The 20,615-nt window shown below is 35.5% G+C and overlaps 1 protein-coding gene across 1 annotated transcript in view; it reads right to left on the reverse strand.

Annotated features, from left to right (window-relative positions):
* LOC127877185 (endonuclease 8-like 3) overlaps positions 1–20,615 on the reverse strand; it is a 45,480-nt gene that overhangs the window by 5,551 nt on the left and 19,314 nt on the right. The window contains exons 5-8 of the mRNA XM_052422847.1: positions 10,072–10,107; positions 7,742–7,816; positions 7,150–7,313; positions 1,782–2,400 (exon numbers count right to left, since the gene is read on the reverse strand). Of these exons, the coding sequence (XP_052278807.1) occupies positions 1,782–2,400; positions 7,150–7,313; positions 7,742–7,816; positions 10,072–10,107 (894 nt within the window). The remainder of the gene's footprint in view (positions 1–1,781; positions 2,401–7,149; positions 7,314–7,741; positions 7,817–10,071; positions 10,108–20,615) is intronic.

Below are 20,615 nucleotides of genomic sequence, written 5' to 3' on the forward strand. Positions count from 1 at the left end.
GTTTCATGAAGATCGGACAATAAATGTGGCCTATAGAGTGTTAACAAGATTTTACTATAGCCATAAATACATGTAGCCATATATGGAAAAATGCCCCGCCCCTTAAAAACAGTGTTTTTTTTGTGAAATATTCGGCGTTATTCGGCCCCATTCCCCCATCTTTAGAGTATATATTTTTCCCCCAAATATTTTTAAAATTCCCCTCTTGGAAGTGTTATTCAATTTTAATCAATACCTCATTTAAATTTGTCTTTCGTTACAAATTTACTACAATTTTCCTGAACTGCATCCGCGTGTTTACTTTATTTTAGCCTTTACCGCAAACCGTACGTAGTTCACTATCACGACTATCGCTTTACGACATCTACCGCAAACGAAACGTATTCCAACATGTCGCACAACAACAAAAGCTATCGTAAAAAAATTGACAAATCTGTTTTAACTTAAAAATAAATTGATATTCTTTTCAAACAAGTACAACTCAAAAGTCAGTCTTCTTCAAATGCCGGCAGTGAAACGCCAGAAACGTCGGGTCAAGAGTGTTGAAAGACTGTTTAGTTTGCTCAACCTGCTTTGCACGCCACAGAGAAACAGGCTTGGGGAAGCTACACTGAAGTTTCTGATCAGACTTTGTCTGCACACGGAGAGACTTGGTGAAGAGGAGGTCACCAGAATAATTGATAAATTTGCTGAAAAGCCCAGAAATGTTGAACTTTGAACATGAACATAACATGTTAATGAATAAAAGAGTTTGAATTATGTTTTTCTCCCTATGTATGGTGAATTATAGTGTTAAAACTTGATTTTGTAATGTTACTAGCTAAGCATAGAAATTTCACCCTTTTTTTTTCATTTACGCGCGAATTTTCCCCCTCTCAAGGGACCCGACCCCCTTCCCCCAAAACTGAAAAAAACCACTGCTTGGCAGTCATGTTTTTCAAGCAAACATAACCATTTTCAAACTCATCCAAGATATCATTGGGACCAATCTTCTGACTAAATGTCATGAAGAATGGACAATAAATGTGGCCTCTTGAGTGTTAACAAGGTTTTACTACAGCCATATATAGCCATATTAGGAAAAATGCCTCGCCCCCTGGTGACCATGTTTTTAAAGCAAACGAAACCAATTATCGAACTCATCCAAGATATCATTGGATAAAATCTTCTGACCATGTTTAATGAAGATCTGAAAATAAATGTAGCCTCTAGAGTGTTAACAAGGTTTCACTATAGCCATATAAGGAAAAATGCCCCGCCTCATGGCTGCCATGTTTTTAAACCAACAGGCATCATTTTTAGCTCGTCCAAGATATTATTTAGATGAATCTTCTGACCACATTTCATGAAGATCGGACAATAAATGTGGCCTCTAGAGTGTTAACAAGATTTTACTATAGCCATATATAGCCATATAAGGAAAATGCCCCGCCCTTTGGCAGCCATGTTTTTCAAGCAAACGTAACCATTTTCAAACTCATCTAAGATATCATTGAGACCAATCTTCTGACCAAATTTCATGAAGATTGGACAATAAATGTGGCCTCTAGAGTGTAAACAAGGCAAATGTTGACGCCGCACAACGGACAAAAGGCAATCACAAATGCTCACCATTAGCAAATTGTGCTTAGGTGAGCTAATAAAAACACACAACACATAATGATATAATTATATTGATTTTAGCATTTTAAGGACCCTCTTATGTGGTTAAATTTTTAAACATCAAATCAGACCAAAATCATCGTTCATGACTGCATTAACAACTCCTAATGCTTACAAACCTTAAAGAAATTGCATGTGCGCACATTGCAGGTGAAGAACCATCTCCCTTTGTTCTGACCTTCCTTCCTTACTTCCTTCATGCTACACTTCTTCTGGTGTGTTGGACATGATGGTATTTTACAATCTGATTCTAGCTTCTGAGGATTGCTAGTCTTTTCAGCAGCTGTTGATTTGCCATTTACACCGCTTTTGTTTTGACTGTTTGGTTGGGGAGGTTCCAGCACAAGTGCTTGATTCTGATGTGATGTCTGCAGTTGATTTAAATTGTGTGGATAAATTACACGTGCTTCACCAACATCACTTTCCAACTTTGGCACTTTAGTTTTCACCTCTGAGCTATAAGTATCTGAAGACTTTCTTTTGTTGACTTTATGAACATTTTGGACATTACTGGAAAGCAAAGCACAAGTAGAAACATTTCCACTTTGCCCACTAGCAGATGATGATGAACAGGATGACTTCCTAGATGTTTTAGCATTCAGACAAGCACTGCAGGACAAACTGGTTGGCATATTGATCAATGTGCAAAATGTGCACGTCCATGCAGCATGATCAGACGTGATGACATCACTTCCGGTTTTCACCCAACCAAGCAAACTGTTCTTTGATGGTAGCTTTCTAAAGAGAGCAGAAGAAAATCATTGATTGACAAGCTTGAATACAATTTTCTTGACATAAGTTATTTGCACTGGGCTTATAAGCACAACTTCAAATGTTTACAAACAAGATTTTTGTAACAAGAGCTGTCAGAGGACAGCGCGCTCGACTATAAGCCATCATGGAGAGGGGGGGGGGGGGTATAATGTGGATGTGTGATCATTTAATAGATGATCTTTCAAAAATACGAAAGAAAAAAAAATTGGGGGGGGGGTGCGGGTACAGGGGGGTATAATGTGGGTGTGTGATCAAGTCATAGATGATCTTTCAAAAATAAGGAAAAAAACAATTTTTTTTGGGGGGGTGGGGGGCTTTGTGGGGGTTTGGGGGGGGGGGGGCGCGGGGGATGGTTTGGGTGGAGTGCATTGTGGTATGTAAGGTAAGTGTTGTTTTGTCAAACTTTAACATAGATTTATCAATAATATAAATATTCTAAGTATAAAAGGGGCCATAATTCTGTCAAAATGCTTGATACAGTTGTCTGCTCTTGTTTATAGGTTGGGGTCATGTTGGAAAACAAGTATGCAAAATATGAAAGCAATATGTCAAGGGACACAGGAAATATTCGGGGTAGTACGCAAACTTTAACATAGATTTATCAATAATATGCATATTCTAAGTATAAAAGGGGCAATAATTCTGTCAAAATGCTTGATACAGTTGTCTGCTCTTGTTTATAGGTTGGGATCATGATTGTTAACAAGTATGCAAAATATGAAAGCAATATGTCAAAGGACACAGGAAATACTTGGGGTAGTACGCAAACTTTAACATACATTTATCAATAATATGCATATTCTAAGTATAAAAGGGGCCATAATTCTGTCAAAATGCTTGATACAGTTGTCTGCTCTGCAGTGATTTTTTTTGCCGAAAATTACAGCCTATATTCGGCTGCTTCCAAATTGCAAAAAATGACGTTTTTTCCCAAAAATTTGATTAAAATTTCCCAAAAAAGACAAAATTTTCCCAATAAAGCCAATAAGATTACAATGTAATTTAGCAATAATTTCGAACGAGTGCGGATCGAGCTTGTCGAGTCGTCGCTGAACGACAACTGACTTATGTATTGCTCGCGAATTTAGCTGAATACGATTTTACGTTGCTATCCACATCTCTCTCTATATTGCGGAGGATACCGACGATAGTCGATGTATCCCGATTGTAAATGCCTGTTTTTACACACGTCCAAGATGGCGGCAAGCAGACGAGAAATTTGCGATGAGCGGTGAAAATGATAAATAACATTCAAATTAACAACGGATATCATATGGTTATTACAGAATAATTTAATGCGTGTGTCAATTAACGCAAAATACAAGTTTTGAGATAAAAACAACAAATATTTATTAGAAATCTTCACAGTGAATGTGCATCACGGAAATCAGTGTTGGGAAATTGGAGTTAGTCTACCGGTACTCACAAAGTTAATGCATTTAAGATGAGCATCGTTTGAAAATGGAAAGAGACAAACATGATATGATTTATAATAGTGGATAGATAGATGTTAGTGGATCTGTGTATAATCAGATTCATATGCATATTCTGCTTTATTATGTTATTGAACGGAGGATGTCAAGTGCAAGATGTTGAAAGGTAAAGAAATGAAATAAATTATTTTAACTCCATTTAATACATCATTGACATAGCAAGACCACTTAAGCGTTTTTTTTTAAATATTTGTTAATGTTTTCACCATATGATATTTAATTTTAAAAAAATACTGATTTAAATTCTTACTGTTAAAGAAGTTATGATTAAATGGTATATTTAAGAATCTATATAGATTATTGCAAGTTCAATATGCATGTGGAAGGATATTAACTTAACATTGTCTTCATTGTAAGAACACATTAAATTAGCACTTTATAATATAACAAGGGCTGTTTGTAAAACATGCATGCCCCCCATATGGGCTGTCCGTTGTAGTGGCAGCCATTGTGTGAATACGTTTTTTGTCACTGTGACCATGACCTTTGACCTAGTGACCTGAAAATCAATAGGGGTCATCTGCGAGTCACGATCAATGTACCTATGAAGTGTCATGATCCTAGGCAAAAGCGTTCTTGAGTTATCATCCGAAAATCATTTTACTATTTCTGGTCACCGTGACCTTGACCTTTGACCTTGTGACCTCAAAATCAATAGGGGTCATCTGCGAGTCATGATCAATCTACCTGTGAAGTTTCATGATCCTAGGCATATGCGTTCTTGAGCTATCATCCGAAAACCATTTTACTATTTCGGGTCACCGTGACCTTGACCTTTGACCTAGTGACCTCAAAATCAATAGGGGTAATCTGCGAGTCATGATAAATCTACCCATGAAGTTTCATGATCCTAGGCGTATGCATTCTTGAGTTATCATCCAGAAACCATTTTACTATTTCGGGTCACCGTGACCTTGACCTTTGACCTAGTGACCTCAAAATCAATAGGGGTCATCTGCGAGTCATGATCAATCTACCCATGAAGTTTCATGATCCTAGGCGTATGCGTTCTTGAGTTATCATTCAAAAACCATTTTACTATTTAGGGTCACCGTGACCTTGACCTTTGACCTAGTGACCTCAAAATCAATAGGGATCATCTGCGAGTCATGATCAAGGTACCTATGAAGTTTCATGATCCTAGGCCCAAGCGTTCTTGAGTTATCGTCTGACAACCACCTGGTGGACGGATCGACAGACCGACCGACAGACCGACCGACATGAGCAAAGCAATATACCCCCTCTTCTTCGAAGGGGGGCATAAAAATGCTGTCAAACATACTTAAATAATTTTAATTCTGTTCTTATAATCATATTTATAATGTTCCCCAATTTCATGGTTTATCGCGCTATTTTCCCCAATTTCATGGTTTATCGCGCTATTTTCCCCAATTTCATGGTTTATCGCGCTATTTTCCCCAATTTCATGGTTTATCGCGCTATTTTCCCCAATTTCATGGTTTATCGCGCTAATTTTCCCAATCCAAATGGCACAGGCTGTAACAAAAAAATCAAAAAAAATCACTGGCTCTTGTTTATAGGTTGGGGTCATGATGGTAAACAAGTATGCAAAATATGAAAGCAATATGTCAAGGGACACAGGAAATATTTGGGGTAGTACGCAAACTTTAACATTTGCACGCAAACGGACAAGGAAACGGCAACGCCGACGCCAGGGTGAGTAGGATAGCTCCACTATATATATTTCATATATAATAGTCAAGCTAAAAATGTCTCATTACCCCCAGCTTACAAACACATGCATGACTTTAATGATGTCCATCCCCTACATTTATTTATACGCCAGCAATGAAAATCAATATAAACGTTCATAAACTGGGCCATATCACAGTCATAAAAACTTTTTTATTGCTAAATTTGACATATGACCTTTAATGTGACCTTGAGCCTTAAAGATAGTGATTTGGGTGTTACAGGCAACACACTGTCCTCTCATAGTGGTAATTTGTGGTCAGTAATTTTAAACTTGCATGATAAATGTTTCAGTCCAATCAGGCTTGTACGGACACAGGTGCACAACCCCACACTTCGTACAACATTGGTTTCCATTTGTGCATAGTTATTGTAAAATCCATATATATGTGGCAATGTCAAGGTTGAGACAGGATTTTAAAGCTGTTTAATGGTCATATGTAACCTCTTATTGTGGCCTTGACCTTTTAGGTAGGGCGACAGACATAACACATGACACATTATATTATGATGGTTTACATATAGGCTAGTTAATTTAAAAATCCATCAATATACTTAATAGTTAAGGCTGGAGCAGAAATTTTGCAGCTGCAACATGCTGTCTTCTTAAAAGGGTGGAATGCAAAACTACAACTCCATGTGTTACTAGGTTATAGGATCTTAACCTCTGGTTTAATTGTTAAAGAACATATCATCAACTGAATGTAATAAGTCATGTAACTGACATTTTTATAATTTTTTAGTTTTTCCCATGTTTGTGTGTATTAAGATGACATACATCAACTATTAAAATATTAAGACAACCTTTTTGGTAAAAATAATGTTTTTACCAAATTTTCCAAATTGACATAATCGAACACATGTTGTTTTCTGAATGTAATAAGTAGTGTAAAATTTTCAGGAGAAGCAAAAAACTGTTTTATTAAAATAATAAACAAATTTCAGTATTCCATTTTTCTTATTAGTATTATAATAAAATTTGTAAAACAAAACAAAACTCCAAATTGAGATGTCTTTTTTAAAACAATACAAAATTAAGAAAGAAGCAGTTACCATAATTTTAACACTGAAATATTTTCAATGCAGAAAGTAGCGTAAGTGCTCTTAATTTATTTTGGCAAATATGCTCTCCTGACAAATTTACATTCAGTAGAGGATATGTTAAACTTCAAACATTATAAACATATAAAAGAATTTATGAAAACTTGAATTTTCTGTTTGAGGAATATGTGCATCTAATAAACCACTCAACAATAAGGAAGGTTTGTGTTGAAAACACTTAAATATTCTATTTAAGACTCCTTTGACAGCATAGGTTGTTTTTTTCTTTCAAACTCAAACCGTGTCTTTCTGCATAATTATTTATTCATAAACGCAACAACAATAAATTCATAAATACTTTAACATGGACAAGTTTTCAGTATAAACCATAGTTGATTACGACCTCCGGACACTTTTAAAAACATTACTTACATTTATATGAACAAAATTGCCAAACATTGAATACCTCTGCTTGCTCAGGTCGTTAGTCTGGCACTGTTCACAGTAGTAAGTAACCCGGTCACTGTCATCTCCAAGGCGACAAATAATAACCCTTCCCTCACACTGACCACATTGACGTTTTCCATAGATCTTGTAATAGGGGGCTAAGGGCTTTCCATCTCTTCTGCACTAAAACAAATTTTAAGATTAGATAAGTCGTTCTTTTTTGAAAACCCACTAAAACCTAAAATCTTGGATTTTGTACTTTTCTGTATTGTTACTCTACAAATGAGTAGTGACCCGTATATGATATTTATCAAAACACATTTGTTGAATATAAATGAAATTCTCTCAGCTGAGAGCAAAAATAATAATGAGACAGTCTTTTGTGGGTGGGCAGGTAACCACAACAAATTGTTACATAAAGTTATATACCCAACAACCCTAAAAATCCTTTAAGAAACTCCATAAAGGACTCATGCGTATTCAACCAACATATACCAATCAGACAGGTTAGGAAATAAAACTGTCATTGCATAAAAATTCTGGAAAATGTACAGAAGCATGAAACATGCCTTCAATGAGCTCTTTCCTTTATAAAGAATGAATACACCTACCCTATAGAAGATTTCTGTAAAGTCCCTGGTCATCTTCAGGAGGTGATGAATATGCTCATCTTTCAACTCACTGATCTGAAGCAAGAAATAAGCCACATCATGGGTCTTATGACATGTGTCTAGCATAGCTCCCTACCAGCCTGCACAGTCTGCTAAGGACCTAAGCTGTTGGAAACTTCACAAAAGGTTTCCCGGTTTCATTAGAAGAAAGAGAAGCTTGTCTTCTGACCAGTCAGCGCGCAGATGTGAAGGCTGGTCTTGAGCTAAGTTTGCCCTTTATGGCATAAAGCCCATTTTCATATGAAACTGGTCAAAGTAATTTTTGGGTAAGTGTGTGCTCAAATCTGACAAGATGATGTAACCAATCACACATGCTTGAATATCCCTTAGTGAGCAGACTATAATATTGTTTATACAAGAGCACCTCATAACGGGTGCCAACGCTCAGCTGCGGGTGCAGTTTTGAACAAGAGCACCACATAAGGGGTGCCACGCTCGGCTGCGAAAGCTTGTCAGATTTTTTTTTTTTTTTTTTTTAGAGGTCACAGTGACCTTGACCTTTGACCTAGTGACCCAAAATGGGTGTGGCATGTAGAACTCATCAAGGTGCATCTACATATGAAGTTTCAAAGTTGTAGGTGGAAGCACTTTGATTTTAGAGGCAATGTTAAGGTTTTTGTTAAAGTTTATATTAGAGGTCACAGTGACCTTGACCTTTGACCTAGTGACCCAAAAATGGGTGTGGCATGTAGAACTCATCAAGGTGCAACTACATATGAAGTTTCAAAGTTGTAGGTGGAAGCACTTTGATTTTAGAGCCTATGTTAAAGTTTGATATTAGAGGTCAAAGTGACCTTGACCTTTGACCAAGTGACCCAAAAATGGGTGTGGCGTGTAGAACACATCAAGGTGCATCTACATATGAAGTTTCAAAGTTGTAGGTGGAAGCACTTGAGCACTTTAGAGCCAATGTTAAGGTTTTAGCACGATGCCTACGGCGGACGGCGGACGAGCTGGCTATGACAATAGCTCGGGTTTTCTCCGAAAACAGCCTCGCTAATTAATGAAAGATTGTCAGAATATTTTTTTATTTTTTTTAGAGGTTACAGTGACCCTGACCTTTGACCTAGTGACCCAAAAATGGGTTTGGCGTGTAGAAATCATCAAGGTGCATCTACATATAAGTTTCAAAGTTGTATGTGAAAGCACTTTGATTTTAGAGACAAACATCAAGGTTTTAGCACAATGCGGACAGCAGACACCGGACCGCGGACAGGGGACAACAAGCTGTCTATGACAATACCTCGGGTTTTCTCTGAAAACAGCCGAGCTAAAAACTATTTTTCTGTGTCAATTTATTTGTATCCCTTCTTGATACAAAACTGAATATACATGTAATATTGTTATTTGGCTTATAATGTATGTCCAATCAATTCTAAATGAAACCCAAATTAAAAGCCCGATTATTTATTGCCAATTATAATACATGTAATACTTGTAAACTAAAGGAGACTTTAAAAGGCTTGAAATTATAACAATATTGAAGGTTGGGATTGAAAAAAAAGTAAGATTGCAGTATGCCATTTCCTCCAGAAGTGGGGTAATCTTTTGGTTTGTGCTTTCTTACCTGAAAATGAATTAAACAATTGCAAGTAACGCCCGAATAATGGTTTAATAACATTATGTTGAACCACAGTCCTCTTCCATAAATTCTTGGAAAAGCAAGACATGTGACTTATGTGCATTGATGCCCCCACGATCCACATTTTTGTCTCAAATCTCCATTTATGTCAATAAAAATAACATGATGAATGACAAAGTAACAGATATAGGACAAGACGTTTTACTGCCAAATTCGATCTTCAAACTCTATGTGTGACCTTGACCTTTGAGGAATAGGGCCACAAATGTTACACAGACAGGTTATTGTATAATAATTTTCTCCACATGTTCCAAATCGATCAATATATCAAAGATATAAAAGATTCGGTAACTAAATATTGAACAGTTTCTTTACATGCTTATGGGCAATGTCTCTGGAGCAAATCAAGTATGTACACTACGTTTGTGACAAACCTACACTATATGTATGTAAGTATTCCACTACCACTAAACTCTTTTGAACCTTCACATAACTCTATGTAATTCTCACAAAGGATATAGTTCTCAGTGTAAAATAAATGTTCTTATCTTTGATTATAACAGAGATGCAAATTTAGCATACATTGGATAATGTTCAATGGACAGGGGCTTAAAATAAACTTAAATAGTAAAATGTATGTTCACAAACGATCACACTATTTATAACCTTTAAACTACTTATTATTTACCTTGGAGGATGGTCTTATTCCACTGTCGAACAAGGCCTGAAAAGAAAAAACGACAATTATAAAAGGGTTTTCAGTCAAGCAATTTTATTATGAAACAATCTGCAATTGTTAAATGCAACGTTAAACCCATAAACCACTTGTCAATTAATAAACAAAAAATAATTATCACGTATTATGTAATTAAAGAAATAGGTAGGCTGTTGAGTACAAGATTCAACTTATGAGGTTTTTCGAATAAGGCCCCTAAATTATTTTTATTCTTGTTGCAGACAGTTGCATGTCATAAGGAAAAACTACAATAAGATTTATTCCAGTTCGGTTGAGCAGGAAGTGTCAAGTGAAGAACAATTATTGGCTCTTATGTTCAAGCACACTCAACACATCAAAAGTCCCTTCAGCCACTTTCACCAAGAGGATTCATATAAGCAGTACTTAATACAAGCAACTGACAGTCACACTGCAAAAATCCCCATTTGTGAGTTAAAGGTACAGTGTTCATACAAGATAACTATTGATTCTGGAGCATTTACTTTTCACAAAAGCTTTTGAAAGCCAGCACTGACAGCAATCATGTATTCATATTTTGATTTGGTATCAACGATCACGACTCAATACACAGTTGAAATCCTGGTATTAATTATGATGTTAAAGTGGTGATCTTATCAAAACGTTAGTTCAATCGTGGAAATCTCAATTAAAATCATAAATCAGTATTTATTGATTTGAAATAGCTTACAATTATATGTACATAATTACTTTTCACAAAAGCTTTTGAAAGCCAGCACTGACAGCAATCATGTATTCATATTTTGATTTGGTATCAACGATCACGACTCAATACACAGTTGAAATCCTGGTATTAATTATGATGTTAAAGTGGTGATCTTATCAAAACGTTAGTTCAATCGTGGAAATCTCAATTAAAATCATAAATCAGTATTTATTGATTTGAAATAGCTTACAATTATATGTACATAATTGACTGCAATCAATTTTCCATCAGGATCATATCAGATCGTATTGCAATGTAACAAAGCGCAACAAATAGTATCTTATTGTATTTCTAAATTAAGAGTAAGGCCTTAAAACAAATATTGCAACCAGATGTTGGTTTTGAAGAAAGCAACTTTCATTTAATTTTTAACATTCAACTTTTAGTCACACTGGAGACAGGTACAATAATGTCTGCATTTGAATTGAACATATTTTAATTTGAAAGGTAAACTTGACCTAGGATCATTTGTCTTTTTTGAACAACATCAAAATACATATTATCCTCTCTATTGTTGATTTATCATCAAATGATGTCATATAAACATGTGAATCTTCATAACAGATAATTTATCTAAGCATTTCTGTTTAACCCTTGTTTATGTTCTCCTTCCTTATCATAGCTAAGTTGCACAATTTTGAAACAGTAAAACTTACTCTCAACCACACATTTCCAAATTAAGACTGATACATTATAAGGTGCGACTTCTTGAATGTTCTTACTTTGGGGCAACCAGCTTTAGTCTTAAGATTAATCAGTAAAAATAATTATTCCATATTCATGATTTAACTAGAGCTTTGTCACAGACGTGACGTTTACCCCCACATGCCGCATTGACACAGACTATTTATGCATGCTGTCTTCACAAAACAAGAGAATGTAATTTATGGCAATTTTTAAAAATTATTATGCCATTATTATTTACAGCCATTTTGACCATTTGAACTCTTGAATTCTTTCCTATGACACTCAGTCCAATGACTGTGAACAAAATTAATGTACAGAGTCATTTTAAAATCTCTAAATGAATGACATAGTTATGTTCCATACAAGATCATTTATTGCCATTTTTGATCTTTAAACTAAAAGTGTGACCTTGACCTTGGAGATATCAACGTAATACTTTTGTGCGACACACTGTCCAATGATGGTGAACAAAAGAGCCAAATGATTAAATAATCTCACAATAAACGACATAGTTATGGCCCGGACAAGCTCATTTATGGCCATTTTTGACCTTTGAACTTAAAGTGTGACCTTGACTTTGGATATATCATGTTATTATTTAGCGCGACACACCGTCCAATAATGGTGAACAAATGTGCCAAATGATTTTAAAATCTCACAATGAACAACATAGTCATGGCCCGGACAAGCTCATTTATGGCCATTTTTGACATTTGAACTCAAAGTGTGACCTTGACCTTGGAGATATTGACGTAATTCTTTTGTGCGACACACCGTCCAATGATGGTGAACAAATGTGCCAAATGACTTTGAAATCTCACAATGAACGACATTGTTATGGCCTGGACAAGCTCATTTATGGGCAGTTTTGACTTTTGAACTCTAAGTGTGACCTTGACCTTGGAGATATCAACGTAATTCTTTCACGCAACACACCGTCCAATTATGGTGAACAAATGTGCCACATGATTTTAAAATCTTACAATAAATTACTTAGTTATGGCCCGGACAAGCTAATTTATGATGGTTGAACTCAAAGTGTGACCTTGACCTTGGAGATATTGACGTAATTCTTTTGGGCGACACACCGTCCACTGATGGTAAACAACTTTGCCAAAAGATTTTAAAATCTCACAATAAATGACAAAAGTTATGGCCCGGACAAGCATTTGACCTTTGGACCCCAAGTGTGACCTTGACCTTGGAGATATCAACATACTTTTTTCACTCGACTCACTGTCCCATGATGGTGAAGAAATATACCAAGTCATTTCAAAATCTAACGATAAATGACATAGTTATGATCCGGACACACCATCCGATTAAAACACACTACGTGACCCGTGACCTAGTTTTTGACCTAGCATGACCCATATTCAAACTTGACTTAGACATCATCTAGATACAACTTGTGACCAAGTTTGGTGAAGATCGGATGAAATTTCGGGACAGACAGACAAAGTGACTCTTATATAGCCCCCATTACCAGTAATAGGGGTATAACGACTAAAAAATATCATAATGTATTATATATTTGAAATATATTATTAATTTAAAATTCATTGAATTTGAAAATTATAACTAAGGCGTCACTCTATCAAAAATAATTAAAAGCATGCTAAATTGCATCAGTTCCCTTCAAAGAAAAAAATGTGTTTATTTCACAGTTTAAATTAATTTTTTTATGTTTTAGTTGACAGGGGCTTTAATGAACTTTTTATTGAAATATACTGTGAAACCATTATTATTTGCTATGCACTAATTTTTGTTTCTTTTGTCATTACACCGATTGACGAAGAATTTAAGTTCACAACAAATAATTACATACAATTAAAAATACTATTGCCTGAATTACAGTATGCATGAAAGACATCCTATGTCTGTTTAGCTATCAAGATAAATCCACTTACTAGAATTCACAATTGGGAGTATATTATACTGTGTACTTAACTAAGACATGAAAGGTCCGGTAAATTGCTTAGGAAGTAAAGCTGTATAGATAGGGTTTACTTTGTTTTGGTAAAATCACAACGATTAGCGATACTTGTTAATCTTATGTAAATTGTGTTTTTCAGGGATGTTGCAGATTAAACATAATCATTTTTTCTGCTTTGCCATGATTGTAATTGAATAAGACTAATTGGAAATTTAATTTGTCACTTCAAACACTTGTAACAGTAATTCAGCCCCACTTATCCGCTCATCATAACAATGAATAAGTTAACTGGCATGCAATAAGAAGGGCCAGGGACTATAACCTCATAACAATATACAAGTTAGTGACTGTGATAAACAGAGCCCACTTCCACCATGTATGGTCAAAATGCAATGTTTTCCGATCACTATAGCATCCAATTTATGATTAACTCATCTCAAATAATAAATGTGTAAATGTTCATATACACTCATCCATTGGTTTTTACAATTAAATCTGAACAGTGCCCTATGAAACGCCTGTCCCATAATTCACTGTTCATTTTACACTTCAGGAAATAGTGTATGTTTGTGTTTATGAAATTCTTAAACACATTTCTCGTCATAATTTTCTTTAATTATATAGGATAATCGGATATATATGCACAAAAGAAAGGCGGTATGTATAGAGTTATTGATACTGTAGGGTTTATATGCATGCATTGGCAAATGACAACACAGCAATGCAATAATTTATGAATGCTCAGAACTTAAAATGCGAATCCATTTATAACGCTTTCTTGTGACTTGGACCCTGTCATCCGTGTTATATTGGAGATACAGTGTACTTATAAATACAAGAATATCAGTGAAACTGATGGATGCTTGCCGATGATGCGCTTTTTCAATGTATGTGTTAATTGAGTGGAAACAAATTATTATTCAAGGGGCCATGACTCGTTGAAAACTCACCGGAGTGGAACAATATGTCATATTTAGGTATGCCCATCATGAAGGATACTGCATGGTTTCATAAACTTAAAAATAACAAGTTCCTGTGATCTATCACAGAAACATTAAATTCTTTACATTGTCATATTACTTATCGAAGGGCAATAACCACCTAAATCAAAGAACAGACAGTACTGGTGTGATGATGCTTTTGAAGAGGATGGATATAAAAGCATCAATTTAAGTTTAAATATCTACATCACCGCAATTGTGTATGTGGGTACAAACATTTGGGTACACACATTTTGGGTATGAAATAGTTATGCCAAAATTTGGGTATGAAAAAAAATGTGGGTACGAAAAAAAAATGGGTAAATAACAAGGGCTGTTTGTAAAACATGCATGCCCCCCTATATGGGCTATAAGTTGTAGTAGCAGCCATTGTGTGAATACGTTTTTTGTCACTGAATACGTTTTTTGTCACTGTGAGTGGTGGTGGTGGTGGTGGTGGTGGTGGTGGTGGTGGTGGTGGTGGTGGTGGTGGTGGTGGTGGTGGTAGTAGTAGTAGTAGTAGTAGTAGCAGTAGAAGTAGTAGTAGTAGTAGTAGTAGTAGTAGTAGTAGTAGTAGCAGCAGTAGTAGTAGTAGTAGTAGTAGTAGTAGTAGTAGTAGTAGTAGTAGTAGTAGTAGTAGTAGTAGTAGTAGTAGTAGTAGTAGTAGTAGCAGCAGCAGTAGTAGCAGTAGTAGTAGTAGTAGTAGTAGTAGTAGTAGTAGTAGTAGTAGTAGTATTAGTAGTAGTAGTAGTATGCATTACAAAAATGCAGTTAGCCTTACATTTGGTAAAATTTAAATATATTACAAGGGAGGCAAATCTGTAACAATAAATTAAAACTTATTGCATTTGTTTCCCCTGTAGTGTATTACCTCCCCTGTCCTGCTTATATTTATATTAATCATCAAAATTAAACATTAGCACAATATTTAATGTACAAAATATACAAAAAATCTCATATTCTGATAATATTTTTACTGATCCACTGTATTTTACTAAAAGGATGATGTTTCATTGGACTGATAATTAAAGATTTAGGATTACAGACCAGTTGCTTCAGTAATTTTGTTCAGAGTGTGCCCTGTTGGCCGCGTATGCATTCTAAAATTATCATTCAAAAACCATTTTACTATTTCGAGTCACCGTGACCTTGAACTTTGACCTAGTGACCTCAAAATCAATAGGGGTCATCTGCTAGTCATGATCAATGTACCTATGAAGTTTCATGATCCTAGGCACAAGCGTTCTTGAGTTATCGTCTGACAACCACCTGGTGGACGGACTGACCGACCGACAGACCGACCGACAGACCGACCGACCGACATGAGCAAAGCAATATACCCCCTCTTCTTCGAAGGGGGGCATAAAAATTGGTTAAAAAAAAAATTGGGTACAAAAAAAATTGGGTACGAAAAATGTTGGGTACGAAAAGAATATGGGGGTACAGGGAAGAAGTGCCTGTGGGGAGCTTGACCCATTCAGCGAAACTAGGATACATGTTGCATTCTCGATCAAATCTAAAAATAATTACATTTGGGCTTTTCCCAGCGTCACAGCATTTGAAGTGCAACCTGGAAGTTTCGTGTCTGGTTCCTGTCCCTAACCTCTCGATAAATTTCAAAGAGGGGGGAAACCAAGCTGCCTTTACCTTTATCAATGATTATAAGCGAGCTATGCCGATTGTGAAAATTAAGCTAACTCAATCAGACTGGCTCGGTCTTTTACATAGGTCGCAATTGTGAAGAATTTGTTCATGGTATTATAAATTAGACAAGATACTTCGCTGAAGCAGCATAGTCAAATGATCTATTATTAGCCTCAGTGACCTTGACCCCAGTGACCTTAAACCTCATCAAAAGGTAGAGGTCCATGAAAAGTACCTACATGCCAAATATGTCAGAGATCGGTAAAATATTGAAGGCTTCATGAACACTGTTACAAAAGTGTGAAGGAAGTAAGACAAAAAAATAACCGCACTTGTTTGGAATTCATTAACAAAACAGTAGTGCATAAACATGAACTGTTCGAAGTCAGTGCGCTCAACTGTTCTTCCAATTAGATAGTATCATCTACATTTTCAGTAAGTCATCCGATATAATGACTACAAACTTGAATTTAATATCTTAAGTAGTAATAAAGTGTATGTTTAACTTAAAGAAATAAGACCATGTCGAGAAACTACATTTTCTAATTGTTATCAATAATTTAGTTAGATTAAATCTATTTTGCACGCAAGGTCTGCATTTATGCTACCTACAAACAGAATTACAGCACAATACATGATGTACCTCCATCCACACTCAAGTTATCTTTCTCTGTTTTAAGTTACAGTGACCTTGACCACACAGGACAAAAATTCAATCCGTTTGCCGCACCAACCTGATCAATATTGACTATGTATGTGTTTAAGAATTTCATGAATACAAATATGTTCTCCATTTTCCATGAGCAAACATACAGGAGCACCATGCATGTGACTTCATAAATAGAAATGTGGGGCATGCTTCTGTTTTACCTCCATACAGAATATGGGTATTCTCATTGAATCTGTGAATCTTATTTAACCATGCAACGTCAAATAAATTCAAATTTAGATTAATGCAACATGTACAAACTGTTTTCTATAATTCAAGCAAAAACGAAAGTTAATGTATGTGGAAAATACATTTGTTTGCATTCAATTTCTTTAATATGTAAAATGGCTGTTTTTACAGATTTTACATGTGTATTTATAGCTCAGGTGGTATAATACAGTAACTTTAGGCTTGATTGAGCTATAAAATACATACGCAGTTGGCTTTTACTTTATTACAATACATCTACTGACAGCAATAAGTGACCCCTATCATAAAAATCCCCTTGCATGAACGCCTGATAAAATTCCTTTATTTGTTGTTGAATCGCTATTAAGGTGTTAACAGCAACACTAGTACTGACTTTTTTGTTGATAGAAGAGTCATTAGCGGGCCATGAAAAGGATTAGCGATAGAAAGTTTTAGGCAAACAGAACTTGCAATGTGAGTTACAAAAAAAACATGTTTTTTCACCCAAAAAGCACCCAACCACCAAACCACTGAAAGATTTGTGATTTTTATTTATTCTGCCCAACTATGCTATGTCGGTATATCTGCATGATGTTGGCTGTGTCGACTATTGCTTTTTTTATGGAAAAGGTGTAATTTCAAGTGTAAAGAGGATAACCAACCAGATTTGGAAGTAAGACAACTTTTGGAGACGTAAAACATATAAATAAAGTAAAGATATGAATACCATAGCCAGGCAAGTAGGAGTGCTGAAATAATCTTGGAATAATTCAGTTAACCCTCTGACATATTTTTTTTACTTAAACAAGAGGACCTGAAAGGCCCAAAGTTGCTCACCAAAAATACAAAGGATCTGACCTGTTCTGTGCAGCCCAAGATATCATTAGAACAAATGTTCTGACCAAGTTTCATGAAGAGTTAACAATAAATGTAACATTTAGAGTGCTAACAAGGTTTTACTATGGCCATATCAGGATAAACTCCCTGCCCCCTGGCGGCCATGTTTTTCAACAGAAGGGAACCATTTTTGAACTCATCCAAGATATCATTAGAACAAATGTTCTGACCAAGTTTTATGAAGATTGGAAAATAAATGTGTCTTTAAGAGTGTTAACAAGAATTTACCATAGCCATATAAAAAAAATGTCCTGCCCCCTGGTGGTCATGTTTTTCAACCAGCCTGAACCATTTCAAACTCATCCAATATATCATTAGAACAAATCTTCTGACCAAGTTTTATGAACATTGGACTATAAATATGACTAACTTTTAGAGTGTTAAGGATGTTCGATCGTTTTGTGAAAATTTTCAAAATATCCGGAATGCTATAATTTTTTGTATGGTGATTAATGGATCTGAATCTGAAATAAATATAAAATAAAAAAGGGAGGTCACCGTGAATAATTTTGAGATAACGAAGGTTTTAAAATGCCATGTGCGTTTGAAAAAAGGTCATTTTGCGGGGCATAAAATTGGGCGTACGGTTATATGTTTGTGTGTAATACATTTAAAATGGCATAGTAATATTGAGATTGTATTAGATTAGCAACTGTAACATTTGAATTATCATACTGAACACTTTTAAAACCAAAAAGATTGGAATTCGTAAAAAATAATGAGAAATAAATATGACTAGTTTTTTGTCTGTTTTGAATTCTTTATTGCACAGTTCAAAATAGATAACATGCAATACAGATACATATTTCTGTTGATGTAAGATTCATATTCATTTGAAGTTCTCAATAATTAAAGGAAACTAGCTTAGCATTAAAATGAAGTAAAGAAATTGATAGGTCACAGTGGATTTTTTTTTGCTACAGACATTTTCATCTAGACTTAATTTCAAAAATAAAATGACTAACATTGTAATAGTAATTAAAACATATCTATATAATAACTGCTCCATAACAATCAAATTATCAACTGAAATGTGATACACATAGAAATATTAATCATGTACATTGTTATGAAAATATTTCAGATGTAACAAATGAAAAAACAATGTTGATGTTCAAAGAAACATCTTAAATTACCCCACCCACATTTTACCCATGTTGTGGGTTGTAAATTGAACATATGTATTATTTTTAGAACTGTGTGATGTTAATTAAAAGACAAGAGGGCCATGATGGCCCTGTATCGCTCAACTGCTGAAAAAAAGGCTGAAACAAATATCCTCGGCATGTGCAAATACTTATATATAGGCCCTATTTAAGCACATGTACACTTGTGTGACCCCCTGGGCTGGGTCATATTTAACCCCAGGGGCATAATTTGAGCAAACTTTGTAGAGGACTACTATATCTCACTACATACAAAATGTGGTAGCCCTAAGTCCTAGAGTTAAGGACAAGAATATAAGTTTTCATAAAATAAGCAAGATATAAGCATATATAATGTTCAATTTTGTGACCCATGGGTCAGGGTCAAATTTGACCCAAAGGCCATAATTTGAACAAACTTGGTTGAGGACTATAAGATGTTACTGCATACCAAATTTGGTAGCCATAGTCCGAATGGTTTTCGACAAGAAGATTTTTAAAGATTTCACAAAATAGGCGCTTTATAAGCGTTTATTAAATTTTGTGACCCCCCGGGGCAGGGTCAAAGTTGACCCCAGAGGCATTATTTGAACAAATTTGGTAGAGGCTTATTAGAAGGTTTATTAGATGTCACTACATCCCAAATTTGATAGCCCTAGGCCCAATGGATATGGACAAAAAGATTGTAAAGTTTTCACAAAATAAGCACTTTATAAGCATATGTTCAGTTTTGTGACCCCCGGGGCAGTTTCAAATTTGACCCAAGGGGCATAATTTGAACAAACTTGGTAGAGAACTATTACATGTCACTACATTCCAAATTTGGTAGCCCTATGCCATACTGTTATGGACAAGAGGATTTTTAAAATTTTCACAAAAAGGCCTTATATAAGCATATGTTCAATTTTGTGACCCTCGGGGCAGGGTCAAACTTGACCCCAGGGGTATACTTTGAACAAACTTGGTAGAGGACTATAAGATGCCACTACATACCAAATTTGGTAGCCCTAGGCCCAATGGTTATGGACGAAAAGATTGTAAAGTTTTCACAAAATAGACCCTATATAAGCATACATGTATGTTCAATTTTGTGACCCCCCGGGGCAGGGTCAAATTTGACCCCAGGGGCATAATTTGAACAAATTTGGTAGAAAACTATTAGATGTCTCTACATACCAAATTTGATCGCCCTAGGCCCAATGGTTATGGACGGGAAGATTTTGAAAGTTTTCACAAAATAGACCTTATATAAGAAAATTTTCAATTTTGTGACCCCAGGGGCAGGGTCAAATTTGACCCCATGGGGCATAATTTGAACAAATTTGAAAGAGGTTCACCCCCAGGAACATTCCTGAGAAATTTCATCAGAATTGGACCAGTAGTTTAGGAGAAGATGTTTAAAGGAAAAGTTAACACATGGACGCACGCACGACGGACACAGGACCATGACATAAGCCCCGCTGGCCTTTGACATCTTTTAGGATGTCAAAAGCTGGACACATGAGAAATACATTTGTCTTTTTGGGGGGCCATCTGAAGCTGAATTTTTCATGGTTTTCTTATACAATCAGATAACTTTGCCAAA

The sequence above is a fragment of the Dreissena polymorpha genome, chromosome 4, assembly GCF_020536995.1.
Source record: "Dreissena polymorpha isolate Duluth1 chromosome 4, UMN_Dpol_1.0, whole genome shotgun sequence".
NCBI classification, from domain to species: domain Eukaryota; kingdom Metazoa; phylum Mollusca; class Bivalvia; order Myida; family Dreissenidae; genus Dreissena; species Dreissena polymorpha.